General features: G+C 27.7%; 1 protein-coding gene across 3 annotated transcripts in view; it reads left to right on the top strand.

The window, feature by feature from the left end:
• LOC101239125 (pleckstrin homology domain-containing family G member 5) overlaps positions 1 to 20,907 on the top strand; it is a 58,022-nt gene that overhangs the window by 21,776 nt on the left and 15,339 nt on the right. For 2 of the 3 annotated variants that reach the window (XM_065799950.1, XM_065799952.1), the window contains 9 exons: positions 8,010 to 8,077; positions 9,758 to 9,874; positions 10,489 to 10,722; positions 10,864 to 11,064; positions 11,153 to 11,263; positions 14,678 to 14,827; positions 15,401 to 15,538; positions 15,653 to 15,769; positions 15,838 to 16,077. In XM_065799950.1, the coding sequence (XP_065656022.1) occupies positions 8,010 to 8,077; positions 9,758 to 9,874; positions 10,489 to 10,722; positions 10,864 to 11,064; positions 11,153 to 11,263; positions 14,678 to 14,827; positions 15,401 to 15,538; positions 15,653 to 15,769; positions 15,838 to 16,077 (1,376 nt within the window). The remainder of the gene's footprint in view (positions 1 to 8,009; positions 8,078 to 9,757; positions 9,875 to 10,488; positions 10,723 to 10,863; positions 11,065 to 11,152; positions 11,264 to 14,677; positions 14,828 to 15,400; positions 15,539 to 15,652; positions 15,770 to 15,837; positions 16,078 to 20,907) is intronic. The other variant, XM_065799951.1, reaches the window with a different exon arrangement.

Here is a 20,907-nt window from a genome sequence, read left to right as displayed (position 1 = left end):
GTCCGATCTATCTGAAAGATGTAAAACATTATTTCTATCGCCAGTCAAACTTGCCTGTTTATAATGCAGTAAATTAAATAAAATGATAAAGTTAAAATAAAAGGAATTATGCACACACTATTAAATTCAAAATTTTATTTTATTTTTTAGATTACTATTTAAAATATAATAAATATAATTAATTATTTATTAAGTATAGTAATGTAAAAACATAATAAATATAAAAGTGTGTGAATAAATTAATTTATTTTAAAACGAGCCCTTCACACTTGTTAAATATAAAACAATTAAATTAATTGTATTATAATAAATAATAGTGTATTATCTATAATAAATAATAGTGTATTATCTATAAACATTGCATTTATATGCTTATATTTAACTGTGAAGTAAAATCTTGTGCATTAATGAACTTCCTTTTCTGATATTCTTAAAGCATAACCTTAGTTTTCCTTCTCCACTCAGTTGTTCTTGGAACATCATTACAAGTTGAATCCCAATGACTACGCTTATATCTTTTCTGGTTAATTTGAACTCAATTCACCATTTTAATTAGATAGCTTTCATATAAATGCATATAAAAACTGACAATGTTATAAATGATATAACTGATAAACAACATTTATATCGCCAGTCAGACCTGTTGGCTTATAATGTATTAATTTAAATAAAATAATAAAGGAAAAATAAAAGGATTTATACACAAACTATTACATTATTTACTTATTCTAATAATTCTGCTTTGGTCACTAAACCCCAACTAGAATGGCGTCAACAAAAAGACAAAAACAATTTAACAGACCTAAAATTGAATAAAACATTTATCATAAAATAAAGAGTTTTCAAACTTAATAAACATTTATCATACAATAAAGTGTTTTAACTTGAAACATTTTTATGCAAACTTTTAAAAATTTTAAAGCCATTAGAAAAAAATTAAAAAAGATAGTTCTAGTTATCTTTTGTACATTTGTTATCTAATCTTATCCAATACACTGCTTATCTAAGCTTATCTAATACACTGCTTATCTAATCTTATTCGATACACTGCTTATCTAAGCTTATCTAATTCACTGGTTATCCAATGCACAGTAAAACTAAAATATTTGAAGTAAACCAAATAAAAATTAAAAATCAAACTGATTCACTTGACATACTTACTATACTATATTGGCATCATTATTGTATTTACGTCTCTGGATATTATATGATAATATCCAGAGACGTATATACAGTCAAGACCAATTCGAAGACTAAAACCAATATATTATGACCCAATACCAAGACTAAGACCAAGACTTCAAGCTTCAAGACCAACACAGTTAAATATGAGTCTTGAGACGCCGATGGACCAAGATTTAAGTTTCTAGACCAACATCTCTGATAATATCATATTATGATGCATTATAAAATGCATACATTTATCAAGTTCTAGCTATTGCAAGTATGTCTAGTTGTTTATGTATCTAGTATGTTTAGATTAAACATATTAAATGTGATGCATTATAAAAAATATAATTTATAATCTTATTAAATACAGAATAACATCTTTAATTGCCCATTTGTAAAACCCATGGTGCAACATGAGCTATGAAAAATAACCATGGTTCACCCATGGAAATTCTATAGGATTTCAATTTCCATGGGTAAACCATGGTTTTTTCATAGAATTCCATATGATTTTCATGGAACACCCATGAAATTCCATAGAATATTTCCATTATAGGTAACAGCAAAAATAATAGTATTTACTACAATTATAATAATAGTAATAATAAAAACAGCAGTAATGAAAAAAATAAATAATAATGACAAAAACAATAAAGTTTCTATAAAAATAGTAGGAAGAAAAAGTAAAATAAGAAAACTAAAAGAAGTTAATAATAATATAAAAAAAAAAATTTTTTTTTAGAATTTGTTTAAATTTATTGTGTTTTAAATAAAGAAATGAAGATAAATCATTTTAAAGTTTTAATTTTTCAAACTTATTTAAAATGAAAGACATAAGTTGTTTCAAATGAATAGGTCTTTAGATTGCCATGAAAAATATAAGAAATTTTAAATGAATATGTCTTCATTATAGATTGCAATGAAAAAAAAAATTGTTACAAATTTTTGTTTTGTGTAAATGTGATTGCATGTAAATATTGCAAATTTTTGTAGGAAAAAGCTACGAGAAGTATACTTTGACTTTAAATTTAAATCTTTGTATTGAGAGGTCTCAATTAAATACTTGGGTAAAAGTAAACTCTACTAAAGATCTAAAACTCCTGGTTATGGTCTTATAGAAAGCCTCTTAAGCAAATACTTTAGGGGTTAGCAAAAAATATCTGTTAACCAGTCTTGCACCCCTTTATTGACTAATAGACTGACAACTGACTTTATCAGCTAATAGATTGGAACTTTGTTATATTTGTTTTGCCTAGGATGATGAACTCTGAATTTTTGCTTGTGTCTCTATGATGATGGCTGCGCTTTTTATGTCATCTAAGAGATGGAAGCACAATTTTGAAACTCATTTTAATGGTTCTAAGGCTAGCTGATAGCAAGGTTTCCTAGCTCTGTGGCTAAAAATATCAGAATAATAATATATAGTACTTAACACTATAAGTGGGTTGTTTATGGTGTTAAGTCTAGTGTTTATAGTTGAAAGCACCCATGGTTTGGTGGTTAGAGTTCTAGTTTCAAAACTAGAGGTCCATTGTTCCAGGCTGGCTCTGATTAAATGAAAGAATGGTCAAATGAAAGAGGCATGAACTTCCTGGTTAAATGCTTTACTGCAGTGCTCTGTGATAAGACTGTAAGAACGTCTTGGAGCACCTGAACAACCTGAACAACAAAGAAGACTTAAAAAATTGAAGGTTGAATGAATCAGGAAAACATGAAGATTGGAGAGAGTCTCAAAAGATTGAATTGCAGGGAGAAAAAAAAGATGAGTAAAAGTTTTTAGAGCATGCAGGGACAGATACAGTAAAAGAATGAGACTTTGCTGAATAACGAGTCAAGCGAGAATGAGTTTTAGTTGATGGAACTAGATATAATAGTTCCTTTGAGCAGCAGCCATGGTAGTATTTGTAGAAAAGAGAAAGAGGTTTTTTTGTTTTTTTATGATTTTAGGATGATGGGAAAGAGACTCAAGCTTAGCAGATAGATTAATGTATATATGGTTTCCATGAAAGGTCAGCAGTAAATGATAATTCAAGAATAAATAAAGGAGAGGACTCAGTGAGAGGGTTGCCATTCATTAATATAGGCATGACGATAGTACTGAGATCGTTGTTTGCAGTAAATAACTGAAATTAGTTGGAGTTGAAATTTACAAGCCACTGTGAGCCCCAATCTGTTACAGAAGTGAGATAAAATTTAAGATTGTCTGCCTGTTCTAAGTGATTGAAAAGAGAAGACTTTTTGTCAAGACTGGAGTAAAAAGATGAGTCATCAGCAAAAAGAGCAATGTTAGATGTAAGGTTTTCAGGAAGATCATTAATGCAGATAAGTAACAAAACAGGACCAAGGATAGAACCTTGAGGTACCCCAGAAGTTACTGAAAATAAAAAGAGTGTTGACCTTCAAAGATGACTTTAATAAAGCAGTTAGAAAGAAACGATTTGATAATCTCAAAAACTTTCCCAGATACATCATATGAAATAAGCTTATGGAGAAGACCTGCATGCCAAACTTTGTCAAAAGCCTTAGATATGTCAAGAGCAATAGGCCAAGCTTCATCGCCTCAGTCTAATGCACAATTAAATCTTTTAGTCACAGCAGTTAGCAAGTATAATTAAAATAAATACAGTTTTCAATCCTCTCGCTCTACAGCTGTAGAGCGAGAGGATTGAAAACTGTATTTATTGTCTGACAGTAAATTATTTGACTCAAGATAGAATGTGAGAAATTTGTTTATCAAAGACTCAAAGACCTTGCTAATAACAGAAAGAAGAATGATTGGGCGATAATTGGAGGGGTCAGAATGTTCACCAAAGTTTCGAAAAATTGGAACAACAGATGCCATTTTCCAGAGGCAGGAAAACAATACCTAGTTAAGCACTTGTTAAATAGTTTAGAGAGAATTGAAGAGAGTTCTGAAGAACAATTTTGTAAGACAGTATGTTCTGTCTTACAAAATTGTTTATTTAACTATTTCTGTATGACAGGAATGTTGTCTGGACCGCAAACTGTAGAAGAGTTAATAAAGATATGACTTTAGCAATGGAAGCTGGAGTGATTTGAATTTCTAACAATGGGTTAACCTGTTTAATTGGAATGGAAGAAAGAGAATGCCCATAAGATTTGAGAGTCGAATTAGAAGAAAATTTCTTTGCAAAGAGTTCTGCCTTATCTATGAGGGAGGTAATAAGATCAGTCTCACAATTGAGATATGGAATGTTAGACCTTCCTTTGTTAACAATGCTGTTGAAGATTTTCCAAAAGTCTCTAGAGTCTAACTTCTGAGTTAAGGTACAAGATTTAGTGAGCTGAGAATAATTGAAGCATCTGACAACAACTTTTTACATTTCTTGCAATAATAAATAGCTGCTTATTCTCAAGCCTTCTTTTGAAAAAGATAAAAAAAAATGATTACAATTAACTATAGCAACTGCACAAGAGGGTGAAAACCATGGAGTAGAATAAGACTTGATTTAGACCAACGAGAAGAAATAAAAGCTTCCATTCCTGCCTGAATCAAGGAGGTTATGTAGGAGGTGCATTTTTCAGCTGAGAGGGTACAAGATGGAAGATTTAAAGACATCTTTGCATGGTCACAACCTCCTTAAAGAGAAAAAGGAGAAACTGAACACAAGTAAGGATCAGAGACCAGACACCAAAAGCATTAACAGGGACACCATCCATGTGCAACATGGCACTGTTAATGCAATGATATTTTGCAACTGTTGATGGAATCAGCCTCTCTGAGAGCTACCACAGAGTTTGGGAAACCTTACTACCAGCCGGCCTCAGAACCATTAAACTGAGTTTTAGAACTGTACCCTCATTAGGAGATAACAAGAAGAATTGCATACCCACTATCAAGGAGGCACAAGCAAAAACCTATGAGAAAAGTCAAGAAGATCTAGCATTCATTATCCTAAGCAGGAAACAATGTAACACAGGTTTACATCTACACCAGCCTAATAGATGAAGAAACGGTTTGAGGCTAGTTAGCAGAATTATTCTGCTTATCCCCTAAAGTCTTTGCCTAGGCCTCCTACAAGACAGTAGCCGGATGCAGTTAACATCTGCCCAAGATGAGTATTTTTATCAAAGCACCATCTCTAGCCTTTACTCAACCAAGAGCCCCCAAGGCAGGGGAATTTTAGCTGGATGCAGTTAACATCTGCCCAAGATGAGTATTTTAATCGAAACACCATCTGTAGCCTTTACTTAACCAAGAGCCTTAAGGCAGGAGATTTTTAAAAAAGCACTCTTCATTGGAGCATGGCATGGGGCAGTAGTACTGGGTTCCAAAGTACTAGTAGCAGAATGATTGTGATGATCCTAAACCTGACCTGACCCTGAGAAATGAAAAGGAGCGACTTCCTGCAAATAATACATAAAACATCGAGCATGATATTTTTGAAATGCATTAAGAAAAGTATTACATTTAACTAAATACTAGAGATAAGGGTGAGCATTGGTTTTATAGTTAGAGTGTCTAGTTAGTTTATGAGCTCGCACTGCATTAAAACAGATTTAAACATTTAAACAGAACATTTAAACATTTAAACAACAAATACATACATAAAGTAACTTATGGGTGAGAGGTTCAGACAGAACACAAACATACAGATAGCAACTTACGGGTGAGTTGACACTGCTTCAGAGGTTTAGACAGAGCACAAACATACATATAAAGTAGATTACAGGTGAGCTAAAACAGTAACTAAGGCTTCGTATAAAAGACACACAAAAAATAAATAAATATATATATATTACTATAGGCATGACTGATTTCAAATAGTACTGATGACAGGAAGCAAACTCCTTTCAGTCTTTGCTAAGAAAGCGAATCCCACAAGACAGCAGGACATGTAACAGGTTGCACAGGGTTACATGTTACGGGTAGCAGGGTGATCATATCTTATATATCAGGGAGAATTATATTTATCAACTAAAGCTCAGTTTTCGACAACTTTCCATTCAGCAAAGGTAGATCCTCATAATGTAACTGTTCCTTTATGCTCTAAAAACTGTTCATCTAGTTTTTTTTCATTGTACATAAAAGCTTTATTATTTTCTCCTATCTTTATATTTTTCTGGCTCAAACAATTTATATCTTCTGCGAACTTTCTGTTAAATCCCAACTTAAATAGTGTTTGCTTGCAGCCTTGTTGGGGGTGAATTTGTTAGGAAAAAAATTGGCTCTAGTATCACTGATCTTGCTGGCATTAAAACTCAAAACTTTTGCTTTTCTCAATCTTTTATTCTGATAGTCAACTTGTGTTCCAAATTTGGAATTAAGCTTGGAAGAAGCTAGGCACAAATTAGGGTCTTTGACCCTAATTTGTGCCTAGCTTCTTCCAAGCTTAATTCCAAATTTGTTGTTCATTCTTTTAACTTTTACCTTTTTCAAAACACAGTTTTTACCCTATCATCAAACTTCTTACAACTACTTTAAGATTGACTGGGATTTTTGTGATGATCTTAAGGCCTTCATGTCTTTGTTATTATGATGAAGTTTATGCTATATACACCACCTTTACATTCATGCAAGCTTAAAAGTTTTTATTCCTTTTATTTGGTTTCAAATCTCTACCAATCTCTACCTTGTGGTTTTTCTCATTCTTATACAACTGCTATTTATAGTGTATTTCTTTTATCTTTTTCACCATAAGAATATTTTTAAAAACAGACATTTTGTTAAAATAACAAAAATCAATATACTAAATTTTGTACTTTATCTCAGACATTCAAGAAAATTTTAAAGAATTTTTATTTTTTAAGAACTTTTAGAAAATTGTTATTACATATATATATATACATATATATATATATATATATATATATATATATATATATATATATATATATATATATATATATATATATATATATATATATATATATATATATATATATATGTATATATTTATATATATATATATATATATATATATATATATATATGTATATATATATATATATATGTATATATATATATATATGTATATATATATATATATATATATATATATATATATATATATATATATATATGTATATATATATATATATATATATATATATATATATATATATATATATATATATATATATATATATTAAGGTGGTTCTAAAAACAACTTTTTCTGAAAATGACTGCTGGCACCACCTGAATATGTTGTATACAATTAAAAAAATGCTAGATTTAAGAAATTTTTGAATAAAAAATATTTTAAGGGGTTGCTACCGACCCTCAAACATTATATAGGTCCCTAATATTGTTAAAAAAAAATTTTTCAAAATTATGTCATGTTGGGTCTCAAATGAAGGGAAATTATATAAAAATTTTAAAAATATTAATAATTTTATAAAAAAACATAGATAAAAAAAATGATAGTCAAAAAATCTTGTTAAATTCCCTATTTTTCATTTTTAGTTAAAAAACGTAACTTTTTGTTTACTAAAATCTAAAATAAAAATTTAATTATAAAATGATTAATATTTTTAAAAATTTTATATAATTTCCCTTCATTTGAGACCCAACATGACATAATTTTGAAAAACTTTTTCTTTAATAATATTAGGGACCTATATAATGTTGGAGGGTCGGTAGCAACCCCTTAAAATATTTTTTATTCAAAAATTTCTTAAATCTAGCATTTTTTTAATTATATACAACATATTTAGGGGGTGCCAGCAGTCATTTTCAGAAAAAGTTGTTTTTAGAACCACCTTAATATATATATATATATATATATATATATATATATATATATATATATATATATATATATATATATATATATATACACATATATATAATTTATCAAATCTTATTTGTGTTATAGCCAACCAAGAAATGCAAGTAGATGAAAGAATTATTATGTTGATGAAAACATCAGAAGACAAATCCCAGGTACATTTCTATAAATTTTTGCATTACACAAGTCATTCAAAATAATGGCACAATTAGATGGCATCATTTTTTTTTACTTGTAAACAAATTAATGTTTCTTGTTGTTTGTTGCAAGTTGAACTTGTAAGTTAAATAGCAAAAAAAATCGATATCCTTGTTTTTACCATTTGTCATCTGCTCACCAATTTCAGAGTGGCTCGCCACAGTTGGGCTTTATAAAACACTTTTCAAAACATATTTAACAATCTATTGCTAATTTAAACTAGTTGACAATTTGACAAAATGAGTTTTCTCTGTAGATTTATTAAAAACAAATTTTCTTTGGAACTTTTTTTCTGTACTTTTTTTCTTCTATGGTACTAAAACAGACTTCCAGACAAAAATGTTTAAATTTCTTTGATGAACTTCTTTGTTAGACCAATGATTCTTTGTTTTTTCACATTTCAAAAACAAATATTTTTCAAAGCATTTTTTTTTGAAAAACTTCATTCATATCTTGAATTATTGAATTATTAAAACTTATTTAGCATAATTTTTTCAAGACATAATGCGGTAATGGTGTAGTGATTGAGCGCTTGCTTCATAAGCGAGAGCTTCAGATTTTGATTCCCACCACATCTCTGGTAGTACCGCGCCAAAGTTGTTTCTCCGCACCACAGCCTTGTTTTCTAAAGTTCATGTTTCAAAGTTATAAAGTTGAGAGAGGGTTAAAACCACATTTGAGTAGCCTTCTTGACTGTAGTGGCCTTCTTGGCCTTGGGGAGGTGAATAAAAAAAAAGACATCAAACTTCGGCAATATCAAAATTAAATTAAATTTGGTTAATCTGGTAATTTATTTGGTAATAAGCTAACCTTTAAATCAAAATCAAAATTGAATGAAGATTTTTATTGCTTGAGAAAACTATTTAATTATATTGTTTAATTGTATTTCACTCAATATTGGTGTATTTTTATTGGTGTATTACCAGTCAAAAACTTGAATAAATGTTAATTTAAAAAGTTGGGTAAGATTTTATTTATTTTTACAAGTGCCTGGTATTTAATAAAAATTATTGTTTAAATTGAATTAACTTGAATTAATCTAAAAGGTTCAAATGCTTTATTGAAGTTAAAAATCAATGCTTAACAATTATGTTATTAAGATAAACTTAGCAATAAAAATAATAACATAATGTTAATAATTTGATTGCAGGAGAATTTGTTACTGATATTTATTATATAAAAATAAAAGATTTTGCTTGTATTTGTAAATTTTTAGGAATTTTTTACTTTTTATTTTGAATTTTTTTGTTTGGCCCACCAAAACAGAAATATTGCTAATTTTAGTTTTGGTTATAGGAGGTGAGGCCTTACCACCTGACAGGTATACTGTGATTAGGCCTTAACATCTGAGAGTTGTACCTGGTATTACTTATTAATTTTTGTCATATTTAATGGTAAAAGTTTAATTTTATAGAGAGTATATATGCAGAATATACATATACTCTATGTATTATAATATATTGAAATATGAATTATAATTTTCTTCACTATATTTTGTTATTTTAACATTTACTTAAAAAAAACCATGGCTGAAATGTTTATCTTTAAAAGAAAATTTTGTATGATTGGGAGAATATTAGCTTGTATTTATTATGATTTGCTCTGTTTTAACTCAGCGATTAAAGTTATATTTCTAGGTGGGACCCAGACACAAAAAATCTGAAGATAATAATGCTCAAAATGGCAAATCTTCATTCACTCCAAAATTAAATCGCAAAGTTTTGCAAAGCAAAGATTTTTCCAACAGTCTTAAGGTTGAATTCTCTTCAAAGTTTGTATTTTAATGTTTTTTTCCTGTAAAAAAGTGTAATGAAAAATAAAGAATATTTTTAAATATGTTTTGTTAAACAACCATATTTAAAAAAAATAAATCATTGTTTATAAAAAATCATATGTTTAAAAAAAAATATGATTGTTTGTAAAAAAATAATTAATAAAAATAGATGTTTTTATTAACCAATTATTTTTTTAATAGCAATTATTATTTTAATATTTTAAATGAGTTTAAAAGAAGTTAGATTCCAAAATATTTTATAAAATATTTTTATCTAAAAAAGAAATTTAACATTCTTTATTTATATTTTGTGTAACATTTATATCTGTGTAATGTATATTTGTTTATCTTGTATAGGTTATTTAAATTTCTTTCTTTCTTGTGTACTTATGTTTGTTTACATCATGTGTAAGTATATTTGTTTATATCTTCTGTATTTATATTTGTTTATATCTTGTGTATTTTATTAATATTTGTTTAACTTTTTTATTTATATATTTATGTATGTTTATAATGTGTTTGTTTTCACATTAAATTTTCATCTGTATAACTTATATAACTGTATATTATATTGTTTTGTTATGATATATTTAGGATGTTATTCATAATATTTCTAATATGCTAGCCCAACAGGCGAAAGACAATTTAGATAATGGTGATAATAATGATTTGGAGTTTGACAATGAGGTGTTTTTAGAAGATTCATGGACTGATGTTATTACAGAAGTATCTAAACTTTCACAAGAGTGTAGAATTCAACAAGAAGCAATATGGGAATTGCTAATGACAGAAAAAAACTATATTCGTAAAATTCGTCTTATTATAAAAGTACTATATATTTTTTTAAGTTTTATTTTATGCTCAATATACTTTTTGGTTTATTTTTTAATTGTCTTTCTTTATATAATCTTTTCTTAATTCTTTATTTTTATTAGTTTATTTATTTATTTTTAAATATTTTTTCTGTAGGTTTTTAAAAAATATCTGGTGAGTTTACAAGAAAGTGGTATTTTAACAGAGGTTGATCCAAAAAAGTTATTTAGTAATATTTTAGAAGTATATGAAGCAAATATGGTTTTCTGGGCAAAACATCTAAACTTCGTGGTGAAAGATGTTCGTAGAACTAAGCAAACAATCAACCCCTTGCAATTGCTTGATTCATTTTCAAATGTACATTTTTTGGGTGATATTTTCCACTAAAATTTTTTAAGTTGAGATTTTACAGATGTCAGTTATTCTAATGATTTTATAATTTTAGTTTGAAGAAATTTTTAATCCATATATTCATTATTGTATGGAAGAAGCAAACTGTGTAAAGTATTTAAAATCATTGAGAAGAAAAAATGAATTTTTTGTTGAATACCTTTTAGTAAGTCTTTCTTTTGTTGGATATCTTTGTATTTTTTTTTTGACGTTAATAAATATATCATTATCTTGTTGTTACTTAATAAAGTATTGCTATGGAAGTTTTGTTGTTGTTTAAAAAGTGTTACCATGGAAATTTTACAGTCAGGCCAGGCTCAGTTTTTACCACTTTTTTATTACCATTCTTTCATGTCTGTCAGTGTGAAATTAGTTAAAGAGTTACTTTCTAAAAAAGTCCTAATATCTTTATCCAAAACTAGTGAAATTTTTTTAACTTGCTTTTTTTTTCTATTAATTTAAGCATTTTATGCAATCCGCATAGTTTTCACATTTAGATACTCAAAGTGTTATACTTAGAAATGTCTAAAAATTACCATCTAAATTATAAATAACAATTAATGATTACTGTCTAGTTATAATAAAACTTATAAATAGTGATGCAGTATGTCTAGATAAAAACATATTAATGATAACAGGCTTAAACAAACATATTTCATATTAAGACTTTACAGTGTCACACTAAAGTAAACTTCTTTTTCATATTTACTGTATTGTATTGCATATTTACTGTATTGTATTACATATTTATTGTATTGTATTACATATCTACATATTTACATATTTATTTCTCTATATTCTCTATGTTCTCTCTCTATGTTCTCTAATTTCTTTGAAGACTTTCTATTATTGCTATACAAATGTATAATGCTTGTAACGCAAACTCATCTAAACAGGTCATGTCTGTGACACAAAGGAACGAGAAATTAAAAAATTTTCATGAAAAATTACATTTTTTATGAAAAAACAAAAATTTAAAGTTTATTTGCAAGAATTCTTTTGAAACTTTTTGCACTAAAGTAATATTTATAATACTGTTGTATTTTGTATTTTGGTTTCTTTATTTAGTTTGATTTTATAGTAAAATTTTAAAAGATTTGGTCCTGTATGAATTATTGATAATTTTTGAAGATGATGATTTTCATCATTTGCCAAGTAGTTATGTTTACTCATCAATCATTTCCAAAACTGCAATTCTATTTTTTTAAATTTCTTTCCCTCCTTTAATTCATTAACCATTTTTCCATCAAAGTGTTACAGTGTTTTTGATGTATTCCTTTAGTTTTTATTTAACTTTGATGTGCTTCCTTTACTTTGTCCTACAACTCATATCTTTTATCTCTAATTCCAAGACTTCCTTTTTCTTCCCTTTTCTTGCTGGTCTTTTAAGAAAGCTATATCTACTTCCTTGTCGTTCACTTTTCTCATTTTTTTCTTTTGATATTTCCTCTAACATAACATAAGTATGTTCTCCAATCCAAAATACTTCAAATGAGTGTTTTTTTATTTTTACTTCAGCAGGATTTGTTTATTTTTTGATCTTTTAATTTCACCAACTCTTTTCAATTTTAACCCTGTAAAAAAAGACTCATCAACTCGACAGTATAAAAGAAGAACTTTTGTTAAAACAACCTACAAAAAAGTTTTGCTTCACATTTTAATTATTTTTGATTATTGTATTATGTATTTATATTGGCCAGGAAGACGTGCGATCACACACTATTATATGACTATGCTAATAATATTTTGTTTTGACTATTTGACCACAGCTTTTAACATTTCAAAAACGCACTGAATAAAAAAGATTTGAAATTATACATCATAAATAATATCAAAACTTTTATCTTTACTTATGTTTTTATATTAGCAAAACACTGTTAAATAAAGTAACAAATTACCTTGCCTCTGTTAATGACATTGATGAAGATTTTTCAAAAGTCTCTTGAGCCTAACTTCTGAGATAAAATGCAAGATGGAAAAAATGGTTATGATTAGTTATAGCAACTGCAAAAGAAGGTGAAAACCATGGAGCAGAACAAGTCTTGATTTGAAACAGTTGAGAAGGAATACAAGTTTCCAAACCTGCCTAGATCCAGTAGATTATGTAGGAGATGCATTTATTACCAAAGAGATGAAAGGCATCACCTTAAGGACTATCCCAAAGAAAATCACGAAAAGAATCTCAGTCAGATTTAGGGTAGTAGTAAGTAGAAAACAAGTCACAAAGTAACTATCTGAGTAAGAATTGCAAAATACAGAAGTTGTGAACTTTAGTGCCAGCAGGATCAGTGGTTAAAGCTAAGCCATTCAGTGTGATCATTAAAAGGGCTAAAGAGAAAAGACATGGTCAATTTATCAGAAATTACACCTAAAAGATTGCAATCTTGAGACAAAGGAGATCAATAAAAGAGAATGATAAAGAAAAAAGAGATCAATAAAAAACAGAGAAAAGTGATTGAGTGAAGAAGTATTAATTTTAGGTCAGAGTTTATTTCTCTTAACTTTGCTGTTTTGTAAATTTAAAAAAGCAAGACAGCAAGACATAGGGTAGGTAGTACTGGATTACACGGTTAAAAAAATTTAAACAAATGCACAATAAGGGGTTGTCCATATAATACGAACATTTTTTTTAAACCCTTCTCCCCCTCTCTATCCACCCCCTCTATATGCTCTTTTGAGTACCCTACACCTCCCTAAAAGTACCTACGCTTGTAACCTACCTGCCCAACATTTTATAATATTTTTAATTTAGTGTCTCCTTATTTTTATTATTGACAACTTGCCCCACATCTCATTATGCCATTTGCCTCTGCCTCTCAAGCGTATGTACTTTATGGATGATCCCTAACCTTGTTTTAATAATGCTAATCTTGAGGTTTCCATAGAAGTGAAGGAATCCCTTAAAAGAGGAGTTTTTTCAAGGTTGTTTAGATGGTGATAAAGCAAGTAAAATTCTCAAGGCCTTTTTTCTTTTATTTTCTCTTTTTTTTTTTTCTGAAAAATTTGTTGGCATAAAAGTGTGCATTTTAAAATTTAAAATAACAGATAATGCTTACATCATGTCAACCCTAATATGCAGTAGCAGGTAAATATATTTTATATGTAAAGACCCACCCACCTAAAATATCTACTTTTATTTGCTGACCTCAAAGCTTTAATTATTCGACCCTGCTGTCATTATGTGATGTATCATTATGTGATTAACTTTAACAACAATAATATATGTAATTGTTTCATATATTCATAAAATCAACCACAGTTATCTTCATGTATAAGAAACAATTATATCACTTATCATACAAATATGCAGTATATTATTAACCATTATTTGATATTTGTATTTCAATAAAATCAACAACAATTATATCTGTTATTATGTTGTATATATATAAAATCAGTTATTATTTACAATTACTTTTAATATAATTCGAATTAACTACTACAGTATTTAGATTACTTAAAAGTGAAAGACAAACTGTTTATTGAAAATAATGTATGTGTTATAATGAACAGCATTTATCTTTCTAAAAATCTAAAATTTGTATTTATTAATAAATCTTTTCTATACATTTTCTTTTAGTGGTGTGAAAACAGTTCTCAATGTATGCGTTTAAAACTTGCTGACCTTTTAGTAAAGCCAATGCAGCGAATAACAAAGTACAATCTTCTTCTTAAAGTTATTTTAAAAAAAACTCACAATGAAAAAGAATGTTTAGCTATGGAAAAAGTAGTAAGATTCAAATTTTATTAAATTATTTACTAAAACTTATTCTTAACTTAAAAGTACTATGAAAAAGTTTATGAAAAAGGTTTTACTATGAAAATAGTTTTACTAAGAAAAAAAGTTTCTTCTACGAAAATTATTCTACTAACTAATAACTAATGGTTTTCACTATAAAAATAGTTCCACTATAAAAACTGTTCTACTATGGACAGTTTTTGCTATGAGAATAGTTCTACTATAGAAAGGTTTCTACTATGAAAGTAGTTTTATTATGGAATAGTTTCTTCTATGAAAATAGTTATGCAAGGAAAATTTCTACTCTGAAAATAGTGCTACTATGGAAAACTTTCTACTTTAAAAATGTTTTTATTGTGAAAAAGTTTATCTTTAAAGTATTCATTTTTAATGAGTTGTAATATATTTTCACTATTAAAAAATTATTACCTGTGTGAAGTTTAGCTAACTTGTAAAAGGTCTTTTCTTAACTCATAACATATTATTTGTTTATAAGGAATTTATTATATTTAATATAAAATTTGAATTTTTTCATTCATACGTTATTAAAATAAAAATGTTTAGATTGCACAAGTTGAGCAATTTGTTGGAAAAATTAATGCGACAATGCGATTGCAGCAGGAAGAACAAAAACTCAATACTGTTCTTAACAAGTTAGAGCTTTATTTACCTATTGAATCAGCAACAGATGAAATTGAGAAAGTAAATGGTTACACCTATTATTAATTAAATTGTTTTTGTTCTTCAGAGAAAAAGATACTTTTAATTGATAATCTAAATGAACAATAGGACTTGTAAAGTAATAACTATTTTTAGCATGTTGCTGAATATTGCAATTTTGACTTACGAGCTCCTATCCCAGGATTAGCAGCTCACGAGAAAAGATTTCTTTTATATGAAGGTCCAATGAAGATTGTTGAAAAGAACGGGAGGGTGTGTATATTTATTAAAAATTTTGAAATCAATTTTCATGATAGCAAAAGTTTATTGTTAAATTTTAGATTGATGTACAAGCATTCCTTTTCACGGATGTACTTATTATGACAAAACCAAAAAGAGGTGGAGAAAAATATCGTATAGTTCGTCAACCGTATTGTTTAAGCAAAGTTGTTTTACATGTTCTTGCTGGCTCTTTACTGTTTGTTTATCTAAATGAGTATGGTGTTATGTCTACTGCATTTACATTGCTTTTAAATCCTAATGAACAGAGCAAATGGATTGAAGCTATAGATAAAGCTAAAGTATTTTTACTTTTTTTTATAATTTTTTCAACTTTTTTTTTTTTAATTGATAGCATGATGACACACACACACACACACACACACACACACACACACACACACACACACACACACACACACACACTAGAGTGTCTTTTGTTTAGCAAAGTTTAGGAACATTGAAAAATCTATAGACTTACAGCCTCATTTTGGTTAAAATATATTTTAACCAAAATGAGGCTGTAAATAAAAATATTTAAAATATGAGATAAAATTGCAACAAATTTGTTTGGAAATTTACTTTAATTTAAAAGAACACTGGTTTGTTAAAATTAAAATTGAAAGGAATTTTTTTATAACCAGATAAGCAAAAGCTATTTACCTTATTTTTATTATTGTTATTGCTGTTATTATTATTAATGCTTTGTTTTTGTTATTATTATTATTATTTAATATTTATAAATTACTTATTACCACTTAAACAAAGTCAATTGCCTATATTTTGAAAAAACAATGTTGTGTGTTAAAAAAAATCTCAGCTTCTTGGAAAAAACTTTATTCTTTGTAAGTTAGCAAATTTGAGATAAAAAGTGTTGAGAAACATATTTGTATATTACATTCCTAAAAAATATATATATAAAAAGTATACACATAGTATAAAAAAGTATACAAAAGTATAAAAAGTATATATGCATATATAGACATATATATATATACAGTACTGGAATTATTATTATGGATTTTTTAAGTTTTTTGAAGTAAAAATCAAGTTTTTTACTTCAAAAATGATCATCACAGAAAAATATAGTCACAGATTATATATTCCAGGTATATTAAAGTTTTTAATATTTGGTTTGACCAGCTTTAGCAGCTTTCAATGCTTTCACTCTCTTGGGCATGCCCATGATTAAATTCTCGTTGTGGAACCAGACATGGATTAACCTCTCTATGAACTGCGATTTTGTAGTGATAGGAACTTTATGTATTTTGTCCTTCAAAATATCCCATAAATTCTCAATTGGGTTCATAAATGGTGAATTCCCGGGCCATTTGAGCACAGAAAATTCATTCTCTAGAAGTCATGCCTTTGACAACTTGGCTGTATGGCATGGAGCACTATCCTGTTGAAAGATATAGTCCTTATCAGAAAACCAATCATAGATTTGAGGAACCAGACATTTCTCTAACACTTCTATATACTTTCTCTGGTTCATCATTCCCTCCACGATATGTCGATGGCTTGTTCCATAGATAGATATCGCTCCCCATACCATGATCTTTGTAGGGAACTTTAATGTTTTCTTCATAATCATAGTAAAAAAAAATACATTTATAGTCAAGATTAACACCGACTGATATTAGTCAGAAAACATGATAAGACTGAATAAAATCATATAATAGAAAAATATAAACTGAATAAAATCTTTTACGGCTTACATTAATGCCCTAACTTGCTAATTCCATAGATATCTTTTTGCAAGAACTTCTTCGTTCACTGAGGGCCATTACTTTGATTTTTCTCTCAAGTCTAAGGGTAGTTATTCTTTTATGACCACATTTTCCAACTCTTTCAGCTTCAATTTTTTTACCTTCATCCAGCTTTCTTTTCACAGCACTAACTGTTTGTGTTGAAATCTTTAATTTCTTAGCTATCTCTTTTTGTTTTAGGCCACAATTCTCTAACAAAACATAGATTTGTCCTTTTTTTCTAGGACTTAAGTCCTTTCTTTTCCCCATCACTTCAAAATTGGTCAAAAATGTCAAATATTTTGCTTAAAAGTTTCTTTTTTATTTGTTCAGAACTGAAACCTAATATTTGTAGAGTCCAAGTACATACCAGGTACACCATACACCACAGAGAGTAAAAAGAAAGTGATGCAAACTCAAATTAATATATTTCAGAATTTATGGGTATATTTTAGCAACAATGCACTATTATGACCCTAAAAAGAAAAAAAACAGATCAAAATGGATTTCATTTAAAAATAAAATAGTCCCTTTACTTTACATATGTATATAGTTATAACAAAATGTATAATCAACCACTGAACACATTTTTGGATGCCTTAATTAATGGAATTTAGTGAAAATTCCAAAAATCCATAATAATAATTCCAGTACTGTATATATATATATATATATATATATATATATATATATATATATATATATATATATATATATATATATATTTCGTTTTTAGGATTTTTTTTAAAGGGATATATATAAATATATATATATATATATATATATATATATATATATATATATATATATATATATATATACATATACAACCCGTAGATGTTGTCCGAAAGTTTTTTCCATATTTTGTTGACAAAAAGTAAAAATTAAAATGCAAGACCGGATATAAGATAGTCGATGTAGCAACACTCCGCGCATGATTTACAGTAAAAAAAAATAAAAAAAAAAACATTTTATTAAAAAAATTAAAAATAAAAACATTATATTAAAAAAAATAAAATATAAACATTGTTTATATTGTTAAAAACATTCCGAATATTTTTAAAACATTCTGGTCAATTAAATTTGCGTTTATGTGGTTTTTTTTAAAAACGATTTATTTGTAATTAAATTAATGGTTTTTACTTTCATCCAACACGCAAATGTTGGACGAAAGTCAAAAGTAATTAAAAGTGACGTATGTGTTGGCGTAAGAATCACTTTTTTCCTTCCGCTCTTCCCAAAGACAACAAACTATAGATCTATATATACCTAAAAAAAAAATCCTAAAAACGATATATATATATATATATATATATATATATATATATAAACACACACACACACACACACACACACACACACACACACACACACACATATATCTCCCTTAAAAAAAAAGATTAGAGAAAACCAGACAAAATTGTAAAGAAAGTCCTAATCATGTTAGAAATGAAAAAAAGCAAAAAAAGGTTTCAAGTAAAAAAGGGTATTGAGTTAACAAAAAATCGAATAAAAATTTTATCAAAGGAACTCGGCAATTTATAATTGGATTTAAATTGTTGAATATTGGCGCTCTACAAATTTTGGGTTTAATTGGTTTTCGGCTATTTGTATTGAAGTTATCCTTTCTTTTTTTTTTGTTTATTCCATACTGCAGTATCAATTAAACGAAAATTGCAGGTTAAAGCAGAAATGATGATTGTGTTTTTCTGACTGCATAAACCAGTTAGAGTCTCTGCTAAACTTTAGTAATTATAGATGTAATTCTGAGGAGAAATTTGTTACCTACAACTATATAAAATACCTTTATAAAAAAGTATTAATGTTTATTTTTTCCTTATACCCTGTATCCTTTTACATTGTTTTATTTTACAATTTTTTTACTAATTTTATATTTGTAAATATGCATTTTTTCTCCTTAAAATAAATTTTTGTTTATTCTGAATATCATTTCTCTTTATTTGTATAACCTCCTTTACAAAAAAAAAAGGTTTAAGGTTTCATATTTCTCTGTTTTTATAGCTAGTTCAAGCAGCACAGATTTCTTGCATTATTTTAAGTTATATCTGATACGCCAACATTGACATTTTTCAAAATGCAATGCTATGCATAGCATCTATACACCATTTTCAAACATGTTTGTAGCAAACCCATTTTCAACTTTTATTATTGAATATCTTTGTTTGATCTCATCCTTTAGAGTGTATTTTCTGCATATATAGTACAACTCATATTTTATAAGTTTGTGTGTTTGAAGTAAGTTTGTGTATTGAAATAAGTTTATGTTTCAAATAAGTTTGTGTGTTTGAAATAAGTTTATGAGTTTGAAATAAGTTTGTGGGTACTACTTAGTTATGTATGACAGTTTTTTTTTTTCATATATATAACATTTATAAGTAACGTTTTATTGGGTTATTGTTACACGTGAGTTAACTGGTATAGACTGTATACCAATTAACTCATGTGTAACAATAACCCAATAAATTGTTACACATAAATGTTATATACTTAAAAAAATAAAACTGTATACTATACACCTTTTTATGACATTACCTTTTTTGGATTTGTTTTGTAAACATACACAGTTATTACTGTTAAACACATAATTACTATTGAATATGTTTGACTTTTACAACAAGATGTTAGAGATAAATTCTATGTATGGAACATCCATTGTAATTTGGAGTATGGTTAGGCTGGTTTGACAGTTTAAAGATAAATGTATCATTCCGGTATCAACTTAATTTTGCTATTCAGTATGTACAGTTCTAACTTTTTTCTTTCAACATTTTTACTTCTAACAAGGCTGCAAGCAACCACCATTAGAGTTAGAAGTTACTGGAAGAGAAAGATGAAGTTTATAGAGCAAAACAATGATTGACAGGCAACTTAAAAGATTGCAAATTATATGAATCAGGAAAGCAAGATGAAGGAAGCGTATTCCAAAGAGCAGATGTTTAAGGAAAAAAACTAGATAAATAAGAATTTTTGGAGCACTTTTAGGAACAGTCAAAGTACAAGGATGAGACTTGATTAAATGACGAGTAACACAAGAATTAATTTTAGTAGATGGCACAAGAGACGCTAGCTCTTCAGAACAGTGCCCATTATAGTATTTAGAGAAAATAGAAAAAGACATTACTACGATGTGATAATGATTGGAAGTTGACTGCAAGAGCAGGTCCAGCTATGTTTACAATGCATTTTTGCACCTTGTCTAAAAAAGAAAGGATATCATTGGAAGATGCGCTTCAGATATGACAACAGTATTCCATACAAGAACGGATTTAAGATTTATAGAGTTAAAGAATAGAATCCGGCATAGAATAGAAAGTGGCAAGCACAATGAAGAGATGCAACCTTCCCAGGAAAAAAAGTTTTATA

This window comes from Hydra vulgaris, chromosome 06, assembly GCF_038396675.1.
Source record: "Hydra vulgaris chromosome 06, alternate assembly HydraT2T_AEP".
Lineage (NCBI taxonomy): Eukaryota > Metazoa > Cnidaria > Hydrozoa > Anthoathecata > Hydridae > Hydra > Hydra vulgaris.
This window is presented reverse-complemented; position numbering and strand designations above follow the sequence as displayed.